This window comes from Crinia signifera, chromosome 3 (genome assembly GCF_055691185.1).
Source record: "Crinia signifera chromosome 3, ASM5569118v1, whole genome shotgun sequence".
In the NCBI taxonomy this organism is placed as follows: Eukaryota; Metazoa; Chordata; class Amphibia; order Anura; family Myobatrachidae; genus Crinia; species Crinia signifera.
The window spans coordinates 217,436,760-217,461,267 of NC_139219.1; the positions used below are offsets into that span (position 1 = coordinate 217,436,760).

At 43.4% G+C, this 24,508-nt stretch overlaps 1 protein-coding gene across 5 annotated transcripts in view; it reads left to right on the plus strand.

Annotated features, from left to right (window-relative positions):
* ARMC9 (armadillo repeat containing 9) overlaps positions 1 to 24,508 on the plus strand; it is a 154,927-nt gene that overhangs the window by 44,097 nt on the left and 86,322 nt on the right. For all 5 annotated transcript variants that reach the window (XM_083177456.1, XM_083177457.1, XM_083177458.1 and 2 more), the window contains exon 8: positions 3,509 to 3,654. In XM_083177456.1, the coding sequence (XP_083033582.1) occupies positions 3,509 to 3,654 (146 nt within the window). The remainder of the gene's footprint in view (positions 1 to 3,508; positions 3,655 to 24,508) is intronic.

Sequence of the window (24,508 nt, forward strand, 5' to 3'; positions counted from 1 at the left end):
TACGATTCATAGTTGTACGCTATGCCAGTGTTTTTGTAGTGGGCATTTTTTTTTCTTTTTGCTGTTGCACATGTGTGAAATGCTGAGGAAACTTTTTTTACTCCCTGAAGCAAAAAGAGCCTGGTGCACGAGCATGTTCTTAAAATGTTAAGATTTTGTCTATGATCATGGTTGTATTCCCAGTTACAGTCTCAGAAGCCATTATTAGAGAGAAAAGTGAACTGTAATCTCCACAGCTCAGAACTTGCTTGACAAATCGATTTGCATCCGATATTGCATCAGTGGTAATGTGTTCTCCGTCCCCAGTGGAACTGCACAGAACGCAGATAGGGAAAGGGGGTGTAGCAACATTTGCACAGTCTGTTGCACACTATTTCAGGCGGGGAAGCTGTTGGCAGGCATTAGCATATCTTCACACATAACTTGCAAGCGTGATCGTGGCTGCAAATGCAGTGGCATAAAACTATGAACCAGGCCCTCTGTTCCATAACTGGATTGAGTCACTTTTATTTTATTTTTTTAAATAATTTTTAAAGGTTTTGATGTGAATGTTATAGTGCAGAAGTTAAAATTTGCTTGCTTATTTATCTGTTTTTTTTTTTTTTTTTAATAACGTATTTCTTACATGTTACAAACATCCAAAACTATATCAAAATAGAAAATGTGGTATAATAAGCCACAAAGCAGAAACAATTAGGCAACCACATGTATCACAGTATTTGTAAAATACTGGCAATGCAATAATAATAGGATTCACTTGTAATTCCGAAGAACACGATCAAAATCCTTATACCCCCCCCCCCCCAAAAAAAAAAACAGTCTACACACTTCCATCACCCCATATTCCCTCCTGCCAAATCAAAAGCACCAGAATTTATTGTGCTTGCATACCTCCTAACTTTCCCTGTTTCAGTGGGACAGTCCCGTTTTCATACTCTACCGAACCCCCTTTTCTTTGTTTTGCAGTGTCCCATAGGCAGGGGAAAGGTTGGGAAGCATTTTAATCAACTCTGTTCTGTGCAGTTCCCTGAATAGATGAAGTGCAGGGTAGTGAGCCTGGGGCTGCTCGGGGATAGAAAAACATATGGTTATATCAGAGCATGAAAGGGGTTTCTTCCAGGGAAATGCCAAAGAGACCTATCATAGCATCCAATGAAGGCAAAACAGGCGCAGTCTCTCTAATACAGTTCCAAACTTTAACTCAATATTGTTGCACTTCCTGCATTTCCAGTAAGTGCTAGAAAGACCCACTAGGGACTCCTGTGATGTTTTGAATCAGCCATACTAAACAAACCCATGTGCATATAATACAGGTTGAGTATCCCTTACTTGGGTTTTTGGAATATATATTTTTTAACATACAGATGGAGCCAGCCTGTTCTTTGCAGGGGATGGCGGCAGAATAGCCAGCCGCCATCCCCCTGCCATCTGATATGCGAAAGGGGATGCACGCGCACGAGATGCGCGTGTGTCCCCTTCCGACGGTGCTTCACCCGGGTCCCCACCGCTTCCCCCGGGTCCCCACCGGCGGCGGTCACCCTGGGTCCCCACCGCCTCCCCGCACCCCCCCTAACCCTGTCCGTCTCCCTGAAGTGGAGACGGACAGGGTTCCCGTCGCCCGGAAACTGAGACGCGCACACGTCTCAGTCTGATGGAGCGCATCGCTGCTGGCGGATCGCCAGCGGAGACAGTCTGGCGATTTTCCAGCAAGAGGGAGCCCGGCTCCATGTGTACTTACCTGGTCCCCGGCTTCCACAGCGGCCTTCAGGATCATCTTCAACAGTCCCACGGGTGCATTGCGCGAGTTTGCAGGCGTGCTGGTGACTTCACCGGCGCACCCGCACAATGCACTCCTGGGACCGCTGAAGAAGTTCCTGAAGGCCACCGTGGACATCAGGAGACTTGGTTAGTATGAAAAAAGGAGGCTTGGGGCGGAAGAGACAAAAATTCAAAATATTCTAAAAAACACAAGGTTTTTGGAATATTTCGGATAAGAGATCTCTGGATACAGGAGACTCGACCTGTAATATACATATAATAATATATATATATAATATAATAAACATATGCTGTGGTTCTTGTACTACTAATCACCCGTGACCATTGTTCATCGGTGAGAACCCCAGCCTCCCATTTAAGTTTGTGTCCGTAGTGCCCCAAGATAAATCTGCATAATGAGGGTAAAGTATAACATAGAGGTTTATTATTTATTTTATGTCTGAGCCCCAAAGATGTTATGTAATTGGATTGTATATTAAGAAAGCAATATTAGGAATGTTACATTACAATCTCTGACATTACTGTTTACCAATGCCATGCTAGTTTTGTTAGATCCCTCCCAACTATGCCTATTTTAGATTTAAGGGGTTGATGTATCAAGCAGTGAAAGAGTGTTTCCTCCAAGCCAGTTGGTTCTGTGGCAAACGTCTCCACTGGACAACATCTTTAATCTTTTTACTGCTTGATATTGAAAATTAAACCCCAAAATCACCAAAGCAAATAATCTTTCTTTTGAGTCTGATAAATTAGCATGCTCCAATTATTTCAGGGTCTTCTAAAGTGTATGCTTAGGTTGTTATTTATTTTATGGAAAACATCCTATATATTACACATTTGTTGGGATTTTTTATCCATGTATTTGAAACCGTATACCATGTATTTGAAAGAATTCATGAAAGGTGTGTTTTTATGTTTTGGAACAGATCTTAATTGTAAAGGCGCCCACACACTACAGTGATATTTGGGCCGTTCAGACGATTGGCAGTTTGCGAACGATCACCATCCGATGCGCACTCCCACGGCTCTTTAGCTGCATCTTCTGATTTCCCTCCTGCCGATCAGAAGATGCAGCTTAAGATCTGTGGGACTCTTGTGCATGGGTGTTCTGGTGCTTGGGTATTTGGGAGTTGGGGCATTCGTGCGCGCCAGTGTTCGGGTGCTTATGTATTTGGGCACGTTTGGGTCAGGGTATTTGGTAGTTGGCGCTCGGGCACATTCTGGCATTCAGGGGGCATTCAGGCACTCGGATACTCAGGTGTTCGGCTGATCGGGTATTTGGGAGTTGGGGCGCTCAAGCGTATTTGTGCGGTTGGTATTGGGGTGTTTAAGTGCTCCCAGACAATTGGTGGTGGGGAAGCAGTGGCGGAGGGTGGTTTTATGGCTTGCAGTTGATAGGGTGAGCTACATGTCAGCAGCATTCAGGGATATTTTTCCGCGCTGCTCAGTCCAGAAAATTTCTGGGCATACCACCAAAGGGGTTAAAATTTTGCTGTAATCATAAGATAAATCGTTGTCCAAATGTACTCTTTTGTCCAGGACTGATGGGGAGTTCATGGGAAACCTTAAGACGAATCTCCTCTTTTACACATCTTTCTAGTGTGTGGGCACCTTTACTCTTTTGCAGTATAGTTGGAAATCATAAGTTCCCTTGATTTCATACTATGATATTTGATAGCCGAGGTACTCTTTGCACATAGACTCTAAACTACTGCCTTTTTATATTCCGCAGAACTGCAGCAGCAGTTGGTGGAAGCTGAGCATAAAGCTATCACTTATATGAAGCGCTTCAATAAGATGCAGTCTGATTATCATAAACTGATTGGCGTCACTGCTGAGCTTGTAGACTCTTTGGAGGCAACAATCAATGGAACGCTGGTAAGGACCGTTAGATTTTGGATAATTTCTGTTTAAGTATTTTAAAGTTGTTTTAAATGTAGAATACAAAGCTGCTGCTTTAACCCTTAAACCTTTCTGTGAGAGATGGGCAAAAATATTTGCTAAAAATGCCGAAATCTATGTGAGAGTTGCGCCAAATATGAGTGATAACAGCTCTGTGAGAGATACGCAAAATATCGTCAAAATTTTTTTTTTGTGTAAAATAAGATATTTGCTATATAAGGTAAACTTTACAGGTCATCATGATGAATAAAAATGTTGACTTTCAATTTTCACACCCATTTTGACAAATTAACTTGGCACTTAACAGGTTAAACTGAAGCTCAGAAAAGTCAAAAATACACATGTTTTGGTTTTAGGAATTTGCGAGACCTGGAAATATTTTGAATACGATTTTGATCATGGGGGACGGTTTATGGTCTTTTTTTTACATTTGATTATTAGTAAATCTGTTGAACACCATATACATTAGAGTATTAAAATGGTGAGCCAGAACAATACCAAACTGGTTAGCAATTTCTATACAAACCAGGCCACTATCAATGCTCTCACTGTTCTGTGGTTTCCTCATGTGGTTTAGTCATGCTGTATTCTGATACAAGGGCCCATTTACAATGCAATCTGGGCAGATTACCACCCAGGATCGTGTTGTAAATGCGATCCTATTGGTGTCATGTGTCATCCCCTACGCACAGGGACAGGGCTCCAAAAGGATGATGTATACCCGGAGCAAGCACTGTTTTAATTTGAAGACGCCGGAGACCAGGAAGCGGGAGGAGCAATAGAATGGAGACCCGCAGTGCCAGAAATTTATGGCGAAAAGACAAGGAGCGCGCGGCCACCAGGGAGCATTATAAATAAGGGATAAGGCAGGCGCCCACTTGCCACTAACTAAGTATGTGCGCTATGTCGCCTGCCCCGCATCGCCGCACGTTAAACCCTGCATTGCAGGTGTCATAGATCAAGGGAAGAGCTATCCCCTGCAATAACGCACAGTGATAGCACATATTCCCCTGATCGACCTTTAATAAATCTACCCCTAGAAGCTGGGTTACCTGCAAGGAAGCACATGCAGTCATCATTGCTTTGCAAAAAAAAGAAGAGTTTCACAGGCAAGGTTATTGCTGCTAGTAAGATTGCAACTCTATCAGCCATTTATCGGATAATCACGAATTTCAAGGAGAGAGGTATAATAGTTGAAAAGAAGGCTTCAGGTCTATCAAGCACCAGGACCGTCTGCTTAAGTTTATTCAGCTGTGGGATTGGTTCACCACCAGTGCAGAGCTTGCTCAAGGTGTGTGGCAGCAGGCAGTTGTGATTGCATCTGCTCACACAGGGGTGTCATTAAGATGTGAATATATTGAGTATGGGATGTTGCCCATAGCAACCAATCAGAATCTTCTTATTTAGCACCTTTTTGTCGACCATAGATAGAATCTGATTGGTTGCTATGGGCAACATCCCATCTTCAAAACAACTCCCATCTTCAGAAATAAACCCACAGTGAGGCGAAGTCTTTTGGTGTCAAGAAAGGCAGAAAAAGTAGCCACTTCTCCTCAAGAAATATTGATCCTTCTGCGAAAGTCATCTCTGATGAATCCCCTTTCAGTTTGTTTGATGCATCTGAAAAATGTTTGTTTGTAGAAAGAATGAGTGCTACAGTCAGTCCTGTGTCATGCCAACGGGGAAGCTTCCTGATTCAAGATTTATTTTTTTGCTTCTCTAGATATGTTATATTTAAAACTCTTAAAATCATCAATTATCAGAGAAATTGTCGATATTATAAATGATTATCCTCCTAGGTAATCCAATATTAATGGCTGTATTCAATTAGCAGGGATAATTAACCATGGACTAATTGTCTGCTTGGGCTCTTCAATTAAAGCCCACAGGTTGCACTTAACACAGATTTCTGTTTGAGTCTGAGGGCGTCTCAAAGTAAAATCCGAGGTAATGCCTTTATTGTGGGTGTCACAAATGCACAAACCTATAGTTCTGGGTATTAAGCACAAATTGTATGAACAAATGCACATTCGCTACAAATATACCAAGCTAGAAAAGGGATTTAGTTACCCCTCACCGTAAATGACTTACTAATTAAATTCTGAATCTAGGAATTTAAATGGCTCGCTCACACTAGTAAATAACAATTACATAGAAGATCTCTAAATACTGACATTTAATACCCCTTTCCTCTACCTTCCCCCATGGCAGCCATTACTATGGGTTCCTCCCTTCTGGGTAGTCCTTCGGAAAAGAAAAAAAGACACCAGCCCCTATAAGAAGGCTCCACCTCCCTGCTCCGGTGTCTTTTTTTCTTTTCCGGGTAGTTGGAGAAGGGCTTACCCTGTGAAGTGCTGCCTGGATTAAAATAGACCGCTGCTCAGGTACTTGGACCTTGCTGCAGTCGGTGGGATCCGGTCCCAGTGTTTGTGTGCCGCATGCGAACCCGTTTGCAGGGGGGAGCTGAGTCGGTGGCACCCGCAGGGATACACTGTTAAGCGGCGCGGGGTAGCGTTGTGGTGTATTCCCTGGCCTGTGTTAATCTGTCTAAGAGAACAGGCGGGTGTCAGGTGGTGCGCGGCGCGAGTAGATGACGGAGCGGGAAACGTCACCTGCATATTAAGTAGCCGGCTGGGGAAGAAGCCGGAAGACGCCGGAGACACGAGGACGCACTGCGGCGGAGAGAAACGGAGTCGGCTGGACGGGTAAGAGGACTCAGGATAACCGCTGTACCACCAATGTTGCTGAGGAGACATAGTGATTATGCATATATTACAGTGTGTCAGGATACCGGAGTAAATAGCCAGCGCTGTGGTTGTGGTGACTGGACGCTGTCAGCAGGATTGGAGGTGATTTACTGGTCTATCTTAATTGCTATTTGGAAATGAACAGTGTTTTTTCTGGCAATTCAGTGGAGACAGAGTCTTGAATGTTTATATATGCTTATAGTGCGCACCACCTAAAAATTATGGAGGAGGAAAACCGGCAGGCTGCTAGGAAGTCAGGGTAAGCCCAAATAAGTTTTTTTCCTATGGTGGTGGTCATTAGGTTTTTATTTTTTCTGAGTGACACCGCTGTAGTGATTAGGCTGTTCTTTGTTGGTAGGTCTGAGACCAGCAGAGAGAAAGAAGCCAAGCAAAAGAGATCTCATAAAGCTAAATGCAGTTCTTGTGACAAATCATTGTCTGAAAAGCATGTGGGCAACCTATGTGAGGCTTGTAAGACCCCGCTGCAAATACCAATGGTTCAGATGAACAGTTTGGTGAATATGCTGAGAAAGTCTCTGTCGGATACTTTTATGACAAAAGAGGATTTTTCTAAAATGAGATCTAAAAGAAAACATGCTGTGTTAAGTGATTCAGATGAATCAGTGGAAGCAACCGGCAGTGTGCATATGCTGGATCAGGATCCTGATATTGATGATGAGGATCAGGTGCAGGACAAGTCTGAGTCTGACTTTAGCAATGACATGATTAATAATTTGTTGGGACTTATTCACAAGTCGCTTAACATACAGGATCAGACAGAAGATCTTAATTTACAAGAAATGTTGTTTAAAGATAAAAGGAAAAAGAGTAAAGTTTTTCCATTGTCTCAAACCTTGAAGGAGGTGATTTCTGATGAGTGGAAACACCCAGATAAAAGGATTGCTATTCCAAATAGGATAGCAAAAATGTATCCGTTTGAGAAGGAGCAGGTGTCATCCTGGGATGAGGCCCCTAAGGTGGATGCAGCAGTCTCTAGGATATCCAGGAAGACTACGCTTCCACTAGAGGACGCAAACCTTTTTAAGGATCCCATGGAAAGGAGGATCGAATTGGGCCTTAAAAGGCAGCATTTGGTGGCAGGGGCGGCATTAAAGCCCGCTGCGGCAATGGCAGTGACCTCCAGAGTTCTCAGAGGCTGGTGTCAGCAGCTTGAGGCTGATGTATTAGATGGCATAAAGAGGTCTGAGTTAATCAAAATGATCCAGGACATACAACTGGCAGTACAGTTCTTGTGTGAGGCCTCGTTGGACTCAGTGCGCCTGGCTGCAAGGGCAGGGGCCACTACAGCAGCTATCAGGAGAGCATTATGGCTGAAGCCATTGGCTGCAGACGTTCAGTCAAAGAACAAGTTAATGTCTCTTCCGTTCCAGGGGGATTACTTGTTCGGGAAGCAACTGGATGATCTGGTGACAAAAATTTCTGGGGGCAAGTCGGTTTGGTTGCCCCAGGATAAAACTGCCAAAAAGAATGTGCCTAGTAAATTCAACAGATACCAGCCACAGGACTATAGGGAGGCCAGAAGTTATAGGCCTGGTAGGGCCTATAGAAGGGGATCGTGGATATCCAGGGCGAATTTTCGGACCCAAAGGGGCAGAGAAAATAGATTCCCTTCCAAAAAGGAACAGCAATGACGCCGACCCTCAAAGGGTAGGTGCCAGGCTGTTAAAGTTTCATCAGGTCTGGCAAAGGTCCACCACAGACAGGTGGGTCTTGGAAATCATCCAGTCAGGATACAAGATAGAGTTCAAAACATGGCCAGGAAATCTGGTAGTAGAATCCCCTATTCCCAGGGACAAAGAGGAAAGGGAAGCTTTTTTTTTGAGTTTGGAAGAAATGATGGCCCAAGGCGTGGTCACTGTAGTACCAAGAGGACAAGAACCTCTAGGGTGGTACTCTCGTTTTTTTGTTATAAAAAAAGCATCCGGAGGCTTCCGTACTATTCTGGATCTCAGGCGTCTCAACAAAAGGGTGCGGATCAGGCCTTTCAAGATGGAGTCAATCAAGTCCATACTTCCAGAAATAGGTCCAGGAGATTTTATGACTTCAATAGATCTCAAAGATGCATATCTTCATGTACCAATATTCGAGGGACATCGAAAATTTCTGCGCTTCAGAATTCTAGGTGTGAGTTATCAATTCACAGCCCTTCCATTCGGGTTGGCAACTTCCCCAAGGACATTCTCAAAAGTACTGATAGTACTAGTGGCAAAATTAAGACAAGAAGGCATAAAGCTATGGCCTTACCTGGAAGACATACTTATAGTGGCCAGCTCCAAAGACATTGTGCTACGTCACACAGAAAGAGTGATTCAATGTTTGGAGCAACATGGGTGGCTTATAAATCGAAAGAAAAGTCATTTAGAGCCAACTCAGAGAATACAGTACTTGGGGGTGATAATAGATTCCAGCCAAATGAATGTAGCATTAACCGCCGGCAGGAGGTTGAAGTTGATACAACAGGCCAATATGATGCGGATGAGATCAACAGTGAGGTCACAGGACTGTATGAAGGTACTGGGACTCATGGCGGCCGCACTGGAGACAGTGCAATGGTCCAGATTTCACATGAGGAAGATGCAGGCTTGTTTTCTCATACAATGGAACAAGGACAGCAAAAATCTGATGCAAAGAATAGTTTTGACAAGGGCGGCAAAATTAGATTTGGCCTGGTGGTCAGACGACGATCGGCTAAAGCAGGGAAGGTCATTCGCCGCCATGGAACAAGTAGTCGTGACTACAGATGCCAGTCAAACAGGCTGGGGGGCAACTTGTGGTCCGGAGATTGCACAAGGAACATGGTCCCCATCCTGGGGAAAGGCACACTCCAATGTGAGAGAAATGGAGGCAGTGGTCAGAGCGTGTCGTCAGTTCCAGAGGCAGATTCAAGGCAAAGAGCTCATCATCAGATCAGACAATCGAGCTGTAGTGGCCTATATAAATCGCCAAGGCGGAACAAGGAGTCGCAGTCTGATGGAAGTGGCAGACAGATTGTTGGCCTGGGCAGAGTCTTATGTTCTAAATATAACATCGGTCTTTCTAGCAGGAAAGGAGAACTACATGGCAGACGAATTAAGCAGGAAGGCCTGTCTTCCAGGAGAATGGTCGCTCAACAACGAAGTTTTCACCATGTTAGTGAGGAGATGGGGTCTACCTCAAGTGGACCTCATGGCCTCAGCAGAGAACAACAAGGTGCCAGTGTATTTTTCTCGCTTCAAGGATCCACAAGCAGAGCAATGGGATGCGCTGACGGCCACCTGGTGGATGAGGCGCGCCTATGTTTTCCCTCCGATTCCGGTAATTCCGAGATTGTTGAGGAAAATTCAGAGGGAGAAAGCAGAGGTGATTGCGGTTTTGCCTTATTGGCCACGGAGGGCGTGGTTTGCTTCAGTACGCCAGATGGCGGTGGAAGAACCGTGGACGCTTCCGTCAAGACCCGATCTCCTAGTTCAAGGGCGGATATGTCAGCCGCAACCATCGACCTGGAAGTTGACGGCCTGGCGGTTGAAACCAGGTCATTGACTGAAAGGGGTTTTGAGCAGGAAGTGGTTCAAACCCTGCTCAAGGCTAGGAAGGGGTCCACTTCTGCAGCGTATTACAAGGTGTGGAAGAAATACGTATCAAGGTGTAAGGAGAAAATGCAGTCACCAAGGGAAGTTACATCAGTATTAAGTTTTCTGCAAGTAGGACTGCGGATGGGACTGTCCTTAAGTACTTTGAAGGTACAGGTCTCAGCCCTGTCGGCAATGTTGGACTGGGACTTGGCAGGGGACAGGTATGTCCGAAGGTTTATTCAGGCAGTGAGAAGACTGAAACCTAAATTTAGATCTCCCGTGGCACCCTGGGACTTGAATTTGGTGCTTGGGGTGCTTATGGAACCTCCGTTTGAGCCCTTACATGAAATTTCATTGTTATTTCTTTCTTGGAAAGTTTTATTTTTGGTGGCAATTACGTCTGCAAGAAGAATTTCAGAATTGCAGGCGTTGTGGGCGGAAGAGCCTTTTCTAAATTTTTTTGAGAATAGGGTAGTTCTAAGAACTAATCCACAATTCCTACCAAAGGTTGTGACAGAGTTTCACATAAATCAAGAGATTGTTTTGCCTTCTTTTTGTATGAACCCTACAAACGAAAAGGAAAAGCGTTTGCATAACTTGGATATTGTGAGAGCGCTAAAAGTTTATGTTCAGAGAACAAAAGAAGTTCGAACAGTCAAGAATCTTTTTGTTCTAACAAGTGGTGCTAGAAAGGGACAAATGGCCTCAAAGGCGACATTGGCACGGTGGATCAAGGACTGTATCCTTAAAGCGTATCAAATGAGGCAGAGAGAGCCACCTGTGAGTTTGAAGGCACACTCTACAAGAGCAATGGCCGCTTCCTGGGCGGAGAAAGGATCCGCTTCAGTGGAAGAATTATGTAAGGCGGCAGGATGGTCGTCGATACATACATTTACAAAACATTACAGACTGGATGTAATGTCTTCAGCAGACGCTAAGTTCGGAAGGAAAGTTCTTAGCGCAGCTCTGTGAAAGTTTGAAGAAGTTTTTTTCTGAAACTATGATTTACGATTATTATGATTTCGAGGAGGCAACAATTCGGTCTGGTTGTGAGTATGCCCTCCCGAAAATAATAACTGCTGGGGTATGACCCATAGTAATGGCTGCCATGGGGGAAGGTAGAGGAAATATCAGATTATTACCTGGTAATATGTTTTCCTCTACTCCACCATGGCAGCATATATTCCCATCCCTTACGAATTGTTGTGTATTGTGTTATGTGGAATAATTGTTTCTGTTTATATATTTAAGCTGGAGAATGCAAGACACCGGAGCAGGGAGGTGGAGCCTTCTTATAGGGGCTGGTGTCTTTTTTTCTTTTCCGAAGGACTACCCAGAAGGGAGGAACCCATAGTAATGGCTGCCATGGTGGAGTAGAGGAAAACATATTACCAGGTAATAATCTGATATTTCACATCGCCGACACGTTTTAAAAACCGATATTTTAAAACGGTAATTAAAACGGGTCAGAGCCTTAACATTGCCGCAGATTACCGTTTTAAATACCGGTTAAGTCTCATTCAACATAGCAGTCAAACCGTTTCAACCCGAACACGTTTCAAGCCAGAGTGTCAACATTGCCTGTCATTTTAAAGGGGACAGCCTATCACTGCTCTGTAGCTTGTGTTGTTTGCCTGAAATACCGTTTCAGACACATTGTACACATTCACATTGCTCAAAAAACGGCAAGGAACCGGAAGGCTTAAACGTTTTAAAATGAAAAAAAAATCGTCAATTTACCGTTTTAAAAGTGCGATGTGAAAGGGGTATAACAGAGCTGAACTTGAGTACATAAACAATATATTTTTTAATTATTATTTACTGTTTTTTTATTGTTTTGATAATATGTATCTGAGTACTAATATATATACAACCTGGTGCTTCCAACTATAGTCATGCCAGAAATTTGAAAGGACAATGCTTTTAAAAGCCATGTTTTCTAGGAATAAACGTGATTGCAGTTATAGAACCTGGTGCTTCGTAAATAAAGCCCTTAAGGGGTGTACACACGCTTCAATATTGACAGGGTTTTTTTCGATTTTGCTTATAGCATCAAAATCGAATTGAAATCGAATGATTTTTAAGACTTTCAATCTGCATTCGATTCAATGTGCGCTCCCGGTTTTCTCTAGATTAAAAATAAAAATAGACTGTGCAGGCAACGAAATATCAAATTCAATCCAGTAAATCGAATGTGTAGACTGTGCCTTGAATGCACATAGAAATAGATATCAAATGCAAAAGTGCAGATCAAATGTGAAATCGAATGGAAAGCAAAGGCCAAATCGAAAGGGGGTGGAATTGGGGAAATCAAAAGCAAATGGAATTGAAAGTAAATTTATGCGTGTATACACACCTTATGTCTCAATGATAGTCTCCTGTTGATCCTCTTTTTCCATTTTCTTAATTATTCCCACAGAAAGTTTACCCTTCGCTATACCATTGTGACATTTTTAATTCTTTTATGTAATCTATGTACTTTTTTCTACTGTCTATTCCAAAGACGATTTAAATCCCCAATGTTTTTTTAGATGTGATATTGTATTTATTTATATATATACATTTACTACCTGGATTGATTTTTACCACCAGCATCTTGTTGATGGCAGTTGTTTACTATCAATTCAGTTGCATATACTAGGACCACTGGGACCATGGGTTGATAGATATCAGTGATAATCACAGCAGTGATCAATGTTCCTATATCTAGTTATAGACTTTGAGCAGGGCACTTTTGTGTTAATATATTGACTGTGACATTTCATTAGCTTTGTTGGGAATGAGTAATGGAGAGTAAATGTGCTATTCCCCATTTCTCCCATTGTACCACAGAGGGAGACCCATTCTGTACTGTCCTGACTATGCCACCCTCTTCTACTCATTCTGGGGGAAACAAGCAGTTTAGAGATGTTTTCTGCAGCCAGCCATCAGGGATTCTAAAAAGTGTACATCCCTCGTAGCTGGCTCAGTCAGCTACGCCGCAAGGCACCAACAGCAAAGACTGGATTTGCTCTATAAAAAAAGTAGGATTTTATGATTTTTACCCCACAGGAAAGCCACCTTTAGCTGACAAATACAACACATCCACTGCACAAAGGAAGCCGTAGTGTGTAGTATAATGTTCTTATTACTTTTCAGTTGTGGTTGTCTGTTATTTGTCTTCCTTGTGACTTTGCAGTGCCCACTTTTTGCACACTTTTCTTTTCACCCCCCCCCCCCCCTTGACCACTGGTACCTGCCTGCAGGTTGCGCCCTTCCTCCACGAACAAAGCTGTTCCCCCAGTTAGCGGCTCTACCCACCGTAGGTGCTCCTCCGGTGTGGAGGTCCCCGGAGATCTGCTGCCTGCCTCTGACGGTACTCACAACTGCTCCTCAGTGCGGAGACTGCTGACACCATTGAGGGGGGGTGCCTTGCTATACTGTCGGTCACCACGGCAAAGGGCCAGCTGTACTTCTTTTTCCCTTGGCTGCTTGGTGGCACTGGGGCAGCTGCTGCTGCAGACCCGTCTGTCCATTGCTGGTATTTGCTGTTCAGAGTCTGGAGGTGCAAGAGGATGCCAGCAACTCCCCGGTCCTGATGTCTATTGTGTACCCAGATCTCCCTGTGCCTGATCCAGGGAAGTTTTCAGAACACAAGACCTGTGGGTTGGAGATTCCATCAGGTGGGAACACTGATATACAGGTTGAGTATCCTTTATCCAAATATCCGTTATCCAAATTATTCCGAAAACCATACATTCCAGCACAAATGGGGACATCTGTAACGGCACTACTGGGGACATATGTAATTGGCACTAAATATGTGCAAGAAAATGATTGCTTGGCACTTAAATTCAGTACCTGAGATGCTACACAAACTTTGTTTCATATTTTGAAACCTTGCTTTATGCACAAATAAAATATATGTGTGTATTTCATGTGTTTGATGTGTTTGTGCAACATAAATGCAAGATAACTGAAGATACATCATTGAAATATAAATATATTCTGAAATACGGAATAATCCGTTATCCAAAATTCTTCTGGTCCCGACCATTTTGGTTTGGGATACTCAATATAAATATAGATAGATAGATAGATAGATTTATCTATCTATCTATCTATCTATCTATCTATCTATCTATCTATCTATCTATCTATCTATCTATCTATCTATCTATCTATCTATCTATCTATCTATCTATCTATCTATCTATCCCTTTTTACCACTGTCCTGAATTGTGTGAAATCCATGGCTGTAGTTTTAAATCACAGTTCACTTAACAGGTGAACTAGAGCTCCACCTAGTGTTCTTTGGATAAAATTGCATTCATTTCACTACATATACTGTATATCTATTGTCATTGATGATGCTCCAACAAACCTAGCCAGTGACACTGATTCCCATCTTTTTTAGTGTGTAATCTTTAACCTATTTTCATATACAATAAGACTCACCTAGTGGCAAGCTTATCAGGTTCCAGAACTGCCTACATAACCTTCATAAACATTTCCTATCAAATGACATTACCGTGCAGCTCAAACATGCTTGCTTATTTTCTCTCTAACCATTCCATCCTCCTGACCTCAGGCGAATATTGCTGGGTCACCGTTCATTCAGCCCACCAAGAACCCTTGCAGTCTTATGGACCATTATGACATAGATCACCTCTCTCCTTGTGTAACAATGCCTATCTCCCTAGAGATTGTAAGCTTGCGAGCATGGCCCTCCTACCATTTTGACTGTCTGTAACTACCCTTTTGTTTAATCCCTATCTTCAATTGTAAAGCGCTGCACTGTGTAAGAAACCGTTTATAAATAATAAATAAATATGCATTGCCCATTGGTCACTCTAAACTAGTCATGTCCAATCTATGGCCCTCCAGTTGTTGTGAAGCTACATGTCCCATCATTCCTTGCCATAGTTTTAGCATTCTCCAATAGTAATACTATGGCAAGGCATGTTGGGACTTGTAGTTTCACAACAGATGGAGGGCCATCGTTTGGACATGCCTGGTGTAACCAGTTTGGACAGAGCCACAATGCCTGAAAAACAAAAAATCCCTGGCTGCTTCAGCCGATTTCTTTGGAAACAAATCTAAAGGCTCGATCGGTTCTATATTTCAACCCAAATCACCATCTTTGCTTTAATTTCCTAAAATGGGCATTGATCCTCAGATTCAAGCAGTTATTTCTACTCTACTAGAAACAGTCAGCCTTCCACTAGGAACTTTCTAAAGCTGTCTCAGACTTTAAGCCAGAAATTGCGTCCCTAGGTTCCAGAACTGACCTTCTAGAAACAAAAACTGATGCTCTCTGAACCTCCCAGGGCCATCTGTATAAAGTACTAACAAGCCTCAATGAGTAGATTGAGTCTAAAGGCCCATACACACTGTGCAATTTTGAGTGGAAAGCAGCTCCGTTTTGTCATTTGAGCTGCTTTCAGCTCAAAAGCCAACCAGTATGTATGGGCAGGTGGTGAGTGCTGATGCGCACTTCGGCACCATCGCAGGTGGCCGCAGTTGGTCTGCTGGTATTACCAGTAGACTGAACGGCTTTCCATAGCGTCCTGTAGGGTGGCCAATCCCAGGATTTGGCCCCAAAATTGCCAAAATTTCAATCCCAGATTGGATTTTCCAATCCCAGGATTTCAAGATTAGACTGCGCATGCACTCGGTCAGACGCTACATGGCTTCTCCCATCCCCGGTTGTGCGGCTCTATGTTCAGTGGTCAAGCTGCGCTGGCCTCACAGCCACACCGACTGCCCACCCAGCTCCTGGCTGTGCTGCCCAACTGGCTCCTGGCCACACCCGCCCATGTAAGTAAATATATGGGGTCACCAGTGTGTTTATTTTAAATTAGGGAAGCCAATCCTGGGATCCCGGGATAAAGCATTTTTCAATCCCGGGATTTGCTTCCCTGTTGTCCTGCTATAGAAAGCCGATAACAACGGTGAAAATCACTGGGCAGGGAGGAAATCGCTCAGTGTGTACGCACCAAGATATTTTCACCCCAGCTTGTATGCACCTTTTTAGGGTAAACAAGAGGATCACTCTATACACAATGATCTTTGGATCCGAAATGTACAGGAATCCTTTCTGAGCTCAACACGACCTTTTTCAACATATTGCTTTGGATCTCTTGACTAAAGATTGCCTCCTGGATAGAGCTCTCAATGGTAAACCCTTCCTCGAGATATTGTAGTCCACCTGCACTATTATACATCAAAAGAAAAAAGTCATGTCTATTTGTTATTTATTTTCGAGATATGCAACAGCAACCGTTCCAGGACTTAGCTCCTTCTACTATCCAGAAGCGCAGAGATCTGCAACAGATCATGAAGATCCTTCAACAAGATCACATCAGATACATATGGAGATTCCCCTTCCTACTACAAGTATTCGCCAACAATTCAACACATCAAGCGAAAACATAAACTCAAGGACAGCAATTGGATCTTCTTCCAGAACAAATCTCTATATCTCCTCGTAATGGCTCTCAGAAACCTCACTGAACCAGACCTCCTCAGCTAGAATGGTCACTGGTGACTCGCAGTAACAATAGTGTCTGATCTCCCCATGAAGACCTCATGCTCTTTTCTCTCACACCTGGACTTGAGTCCAGCAACCCATTTACCCCTCCGCAGTTAAGGATGTGTTCCTTTTATCTCGGTGGTCTACTCCGCTGTATCTTTTGCAAGTTAATTTGTTGTCCTTTTTGTTCATTACACTTTTTTCATGTATTTGCATATTTAATTGCTATTACTGTAGGGCTTTGATATATGGTGTGATTGGTGTTTTTTTCCTACCTTCCACTGCTTCCCTTTCTGTCTTTTCCCGGCCCCCCTTCTCATCCTAGATTACATACCTCTTCTCTCAATAAAAGGCCTTTCCATTTTGGCTTTGGTTGTGCTACTGGGAGCCATCTGGCTGTATCTGACTACCCCCCCCATGCACCCTCTTATTTGTTTAGCATTGCCTAGATTCATATGTTGCAGTCCTGAACAGGGACTGTTTTTTTTGCAGGGTTTTTCCCATTAGGATTATTTATCTGTCCTTCTTTCTCTTCTGCTCTTTATTTACCATGTGGATCACCAAACCTTGGGGTGATTCAGGTTGGCTCGCAAAGCACATTTGGTTTGCTAATGGACAAAACCATGTGCACTGCAATTGGAGCTGATGTAACTTGTGCAGGGAGAGTTAGATATGGGTGGGGTGTGTACTTCAAACTGATATCTATATTACAGTGTAAAAATAAAGCAGCCAGTATTTACCCTGCACAGAAACACAGTAACTCACTCAAATCTAACCTCACTGCACATGTTACATCAGCCACAACTGCAGTGCACATGGTTAAGTCCATTAGCAAACCAAATTTGGTTTGCGAGCCAATCTGAATACCCCCCTTGTTCATTGATTGGAAGATGGGATTTATAAATTCTAGTGTGCTTTTCCCACTTGTTCTATCTGTAAATGTCATTGGGCTTAACTCACCTAAGAAATGGACCGATTTCCTGGAGGGACCTGCAGGAGAGAGGGGAAATACATAAGGCCCATACACTCTGGGTGATTTTGAGCTGAAAGCAGATAACTTTTACCGTTTGAACAGCTTTCAGCTCAAAAGATGCCCAGTGTGTATGGCCTGGTGGTGAGCACTGATGTGCACTCCCGCATTATCGCCGGCCGCTATGGAAAGCCGTACACCACGGGGAAAATCGTTTGGACGGGTGAAAATCGCTCCTTGTGTTTGCACTGAGCAATTTTCAGCCCAGCAATTTTTTTCTTCTTTTTCTCCCCATCGACACTGTGCAAACACGCTGGGCAAACACTCCCAGTGTGTCTGCACCTATAGTCTTCCTACACGAAACCCATCTTACTGGTATTTACTCTCAACTGCAAGGTAAACCATTTGCCCTGGCCTTTTTTTTCATGTGCTAGAAACTCGATGTTACAATTTTAATTCACAGTAATATATCGTTCATACATATTTAAAACTACCAGACCCTAAAGGGTGTTACTTAATTGTATTTGGCTGCCTCTGCTCTGAAACTCTTACTCGTCTCTGCTTATGCACTTAATTAAGACCAGTCACTCTTCTTTAAAGCTTTGTTTCACCTCTGTAGCTAGGGTATGCGCAAGTTTGTGGACTTTAATACTATGGTGGATCCTGTCTTGGATAGATCTGGTTCTCTGAGAACAAAACAGGATGCAGCTTTATCTAAGGCCTTTCTCAGTCTTACGTTTACCATAGACAATTATATATATATATATATATATGTCTAGTGGCGCTCTTTATTTGTACTATATTTTTGTTATTTATTCAATGTTATGCCAAGTTTTGTTTCTCTGTATTGTTCCTTTGTACGGCACTGCAAAACACTTGTGTAAAATTATAATATTAATAATCTACTTGCTTTGTAAACATGTGCTTGGAGCGGGCTTACACTGCCATCTGTTGGCAGCAATGAAACTACATCTACTAGCTTTCTAAGCATTTACTTGGAGCAGGCTTACAGTGACATCTGTTGGCAGCAATGAAACTACATCTACTAGCTTTCTAAGCATTTGCTTCGAGCAGGCTTACTAGTATAAGGTTGTGGTATAACACATCGACAGTCGGGATTCCGACAGTCATTAGCCTGACGTCCGAATCTTGACTGCCCAGACTCACCACACTGGCGGCACAGTGGCTCACTATGCTATTCTCCCTCTATGGGGGTCATTAACCCCCACGAGGGAGAATAGCCGCTGCCCGTGTGTTGAGCTTTTAGCAGTCGGGATTCCGATGTTGGGTGATGACTGTCAGAATCCCGACTGCCGGTGAGTCCTCTGGCACCCGTAGTATAATATATATGACTCTTGGTGACTTAGATATTCCTTCTCTGGAGACTACACCCACTACTCTGCCTCTCACCAGTTCTACATGCCTATTGACACGACATAAGTTTCTCATTTGATAACTTCAGCTATTATAGATGCAGGTATTGCCACACTGTCTTGTCAAACCATGCAGGGGTATAAATATTTCTGGACATATACAGAGCTCCTTGCAAGTGGCGCCTAGATGACTTATTGCACCCTTTAATATTCTCTGATATCAAAATGGCCATTTCACACTACTTTTCTGCAGCTTCAGGACAACTAAACACGATTGACATGTTGCTTGCTAATAAACTTATATATATATATATATATATATATATATATATATATATATATATATATATATATATATATATATATATCTAGGGAGAGATAGATATGTATATGTGTGTTTGTTATGAAGGAAAGCCCACTAACATGATAGGTCACATTAAATCGCATGACTGTATTATTTCCCAAAGATCGCTTCTTTCAGCTGAAACTTGCAGCAGCCCTATGCTAGGTGCCAATCATCCATCTGAGTATAGCCTCACTGTCATCAATACACCCATGTCACTTCAATAAAAAAGCTGCTCCCCTCTCATTCACCCTATCCTTGCCCCAGGAAGGGCTCCTGGGTCATCTGTGCTGCTGGATGAAGAATGGCGGCTGGAACTGAATCACGATTATTATCACATTAGGGAGAGATGGGGTGAGGATATACTGTATATGAGATGTGATAGTTTCCTAAAGTACTGCAGTACCACTCTTGGACATTGGGCCTTATTCTAGTTCACTCTTTCTGACAAAATCCTTCTTAGATGGACAAAACCATGTGCACTGCAGGGGGGCAGATGTAAAATGTGCAGAGAGAATTAGATTTGAGTGAGTTATTTTGTTTCTGTGCAGGGTAAATACTGGCTGCTTTATTTTTACACTGCAATATAGATCTCACTTTGAAGTAAAACCCCACCCAAATCTAATTCTCTCTGCACAAGTAATCTGCCCCACCTGCAGTGCACATGGTTTTGTCCATCTAAGAAGGAATTTGTCAGAGAGAGTGAACTAGAATAACCCCCATTGTGTGCACTGTAGAACACTATCAATGTTCTCTTCCTGAATATGTCACTTACTAAAATTGTCACTGGACAGCTCTCTTTCGTCATAGATAAATGGGTACTTGTTTCCTAGCACGGTGCCCGTTGGGTCCCATCGCATACCTTAACTTAAGGTATGCGATGGGACCCGACCGACCCCGATTTTCGGGCTTTAAAGACGTTTTTAACGCACTTTGTAACGTTGTAACGTTTTTAACGCACATTATAATGGCATGCGATGCGACAGACGCGACCGACCCGATTTTTACATTGGACCCAATGTAAAAATGGTCCCTGAGACCCGATTTTACATTGGACCCAATGTTAAATGCCCCCCAGACCTGATTTTTAATTGTAAACCCACCCTGATGGTTAATTATGTCAAATGCCCCCCCATTGTTAACACAACGCCACGATCAACGTCAACCCGAAGTGTGGCGAGCGCAGCGAGCCGTGAGTGGCGGCGGTATGCATCCTCCGACCTTTTCATACCCCCACTATCCACATTGGCATGGAGTTGATTTTATATAGTGTGGCGAGCGCAGCACGCCCCGCGAGGGGATGCGTAATACGTCTGAAGTAATGCGCGATGCTCTCGCCACGCTTTGAGTTGACATTGATCGTGTCGTGGCGTTAACAATGGGGGGGGGGGGGGGGGGCATACAATTGAAAATGGGGTCTGGGGGGCATTTAACATTGGGGCCAATGTGAAATCGGGTCTCAGGGACCATTTCACATTGGTTCCAATGTAAAAATCGGGTCCATCGCATGCGATTTGATTGCTTGCGATGCGATCGACCCAATTTCATACAATTAAAATCTGTGGCGCCGTGCTAGGAAACAAGTACCGATAAATGTTTTATTTGGCACCTATACCTTTCTAGAGAAATGTTATATAAAATGGTAAAAACCTCTTGAAAATCCAACTTTCTCAAGGTTATTGCTAATGAACAGACAGATGCTTACAAGGAACTTTATTGTGTGTGTGTGTGTGTGTGTGTTAATTTCAAAATATTCTTCAGAGGGGAGCTAGGTACTGCACCTCATTTAATGATAAAACAAGAATATAGCTATTGCATCTGATTACAGGTCTAAGTATCTGAGTAATGGGTTCTGAGCAGTGTTGGCAATCCGGCACTAGTGTTTTGACTATTGTGATGCCAACTACACTTCGTTTTGAAAACCGGCTTCGCAATTTGTCAGCAGATAAAATGTTAAGCATGGTCTCTCTCTGCATCAAATAGATGCACTGTAGGTTTATTGATCATTTGCTAGATGATCCTAAAGTCTGGTTTATTTTTAGCAAGTTTCATCCCCAGCAGTTTAGTTTTGGGCCACAGGAGGGCAGCAGAATTCAGTTATTGTTTGGACAAAAACTTGGTTGCTATTATGTAGCAGAACTGTATGAATGGAAACATTCTTGTAAATCTGTATCTACAGCAATGGTAAAATAGTAGGTAATGATTAACTGTCAGATTGCATTGTGCTTTTTATTTTTCACATAATAAAATAATTTAATGAGCCCCTGTATCTTAAGATCTCAGTTTTGAGTGCTGGAACATGGGTGAGACTTGGTAGTATGACTTTTTATGGGCAGCACGGAAGGTGTAATGGTTAGCATTACTGCCTCACAGCACTGAGGTCATGGGATTGATTCCCACCATGGCCATACTTGTGTGGAGTTTGTATATTCTCCCCGTGCTTGCGTGGGTTTCCTCCGGGTACTCCGGTTTCCTCCCACAATCCAAAAATATACTGGCAGGTTAATTGGCTCCTAACAAAATTAACCCTAGAATGTCTGTGTGTGCGTGTACATGTGTTAGGGAATATAGATTGTAAGCTCCATTGGGGCAGGGACTGATGTGAATGTTCAAATATTTTCTGTAAAGTGCTGCGGAATATGTGTGCGCTATATAAGAAACTGGTAAAATTAATAAGGTACTTGTGTAATATCACGGCGCCTGGCTACGCTACATTTTCAGCGTAGGCTAAGCTGCGTTGTCAGCGTAGACCAACGGCTACCTAACGTAGTCAGCGTAGCGCGCCTGCCAACGGCTGCCTAGCATAGTCAGCGTAGCGCCCCTGCCAGCTCTCCCCAGGGAGCAGCTTGTACTGCCTGTGTCCCTGGGAGTCCTCCTACCCCCCTCACACAGCCTCCGGCGCAGGCAGGGAGGCTTCCATCTCCCTGCCTGCTGCCATTCCCCGCCTCCCTGCGGCATGCAAATTTATACCAAGTTTTGTGTTCTTTAGTACTGAGAAAGGATTGGCGTGCGAATTTATACCATGTACTTTAGTACTGAGAAAGGATTGGCCTGTGAATTTATACCAAGTTTCATGTACTTATTCCCAATAAGAAGGGTTTAAAGGAAATTATACCTGGTGTATTTAAGTGTGTTTAAGTACTTAGTACTGAGAAAGGATACCGCTTTTCACTTAGTGTCCATCGGTTTGGGATTATTTTGGCAAATGCCTCCATTTCAAAACCCCACTATCTACGCCAGCCCGAAGCGTGGCGAGCACATGCGTTACGCGTCCTCCCGACCTGGTCATACCCCCACTATCCACGTCAGCGCGGAGTTGATTTTACAAAGTGTGGTGAGCGCAGCGAGCCCGAGGCATGGCGAGTGGACGTGGATTACTTTACATGTATTCCGCATCCCCTCGCGGGGCTCCCTGCGCTTGCCACACTTTATAAAATCCACTCCACGCCGACGTGACAGGTTCTGCAGCCATTACGCAGTCACTTCACCTTCACCTCTGACTGACTACGGTACTGCGTAACGCTGACTGACTACGCTGAATCGGACAGGGATGCTGACTATGCTGGCTGTGGGAACACTACGCCGAACCTGACAGATAAGCGGACTACGCTGGCCGCGGGAACACTACGCTGAATCTGAGAGATACGCTGACTATGCTGGCCGCGGGAACACTACGCTGAATCTGACAGGGACGTTACGCTAACTACTTAACGGGCGCCGTGATATTACACAAGTACCAATAATAATGTATGGGAGAGTGCTGCTTGTGTGGGAAGTGCATGCTCCCAGCTTATGTGCATGCCTAGCCCATAGGTTCCCAAATGCCATTCTCAAGGTACCCTTACAGTCGAGGGTGTAGGTATATCCATGCTTGGCCACAGGTGTTTATTGGGTACCTCAGTCACTTTCAAATAACCATCTGTGCTAAGCCATGGATTATCTTATTCCCTAGCCCACAGAGTTAACAATATCCATGAGAAAATCATAATGTAGACAGAGGCTTCATTTTCTAAGTAATACCTGACCTTGTGCTTAGCTATGTTAATTGTTAATGGTGTGTTAAGAATTTTAATAGCTTCAAGGGTCAATTTAGGGAGATTGCAGCTAGGAAAATAGTCCTCCCATTTATCCTACAGATCCACTGATTTGCAAAGTTATCATCAAATACTTCAAAAATAAATATTAACATTAACTCAGTCCTTTGAAATGTCTTTATATTTGGTACCTGTTTCCTAGCACGGCTCTCACTAAGAAATTTGCTTAGTGGGCTATTCTGCGTAGTGAAATCGCATCACATCGCATGGGCCATTTTAGGGCCATGCGATGTGCGATGCGATTTTCCTATGTAATTTATTCACTGCTCTCTCATCCCCGGGCCATCTCATTTGCCGCAAAATCGAATGCAATCGATTGTCATTTTATAGGGTGTATACAATCATATGATTGTATGTCCCCAAAAAAGTTTAACGCACCCCCCCCCCACTGTCCAGGCCAACCCAAAGTGTGGTGAGCTTCGGTTGAACGCGTTCTCAGACTTTTTCATTACTCTACTATCCACGTTGGCATGGAGTTGATTTTATATAGTGTGGCGAGCGGATGCGGAATACATGTAAAGTAATCCGCGTCCCCTCGCGGGGCTCGCCACGCTTCGCGCTCGGTGACTCGCTGCGCTCGCCCCACTATATGGAGACAACATTGAACCTATAAAAAGACAGAGGTAGTTTTTTAATTAACCCAAATGCTATTACATTGGTCAACTTTGCATAATCGTCTTCCATTACTTGTGTCATCCTCATATGACGCAAGGTGACGCCAGTTCCGCCGCCATTTCTCACCTTTTGAGGAGACAGAAGTTGTTTATGATACATGTCAATGCTAAAGGTGACCAAGCACTAGTATGTTTTGGCCCTTTTTCTAGACGATTTGAATGCATCGGGCCAATAAATCATTTGAAACGAGTCAGATTGTATGCAATTTACGTAAAATTCGGATGCGCGCGGCCTGTGTGCATCAGATTGGATTTGCATAATGGGCCCGATTTCAGATCTGATCGCACGGCTCGTAAATATATGTTTAGCATTGTGACTCTCAGAGACTGCTTTATCATTAGAGGTAAGTAAGAAATGGACAAGTGTATTGGACAATAATTGGGTGCAATTTACTATTTGCAGATTTTATACTTATGGGTCTAATGCCACTTTATTGTATGTTTTTATCTATATAAAAATCAATCCAAGCGTAAACAATATAATTCTAATGTATTCCAGCACTGCTACCCCCACCAGTATTTATTTACCTCTTTATCCAGGTC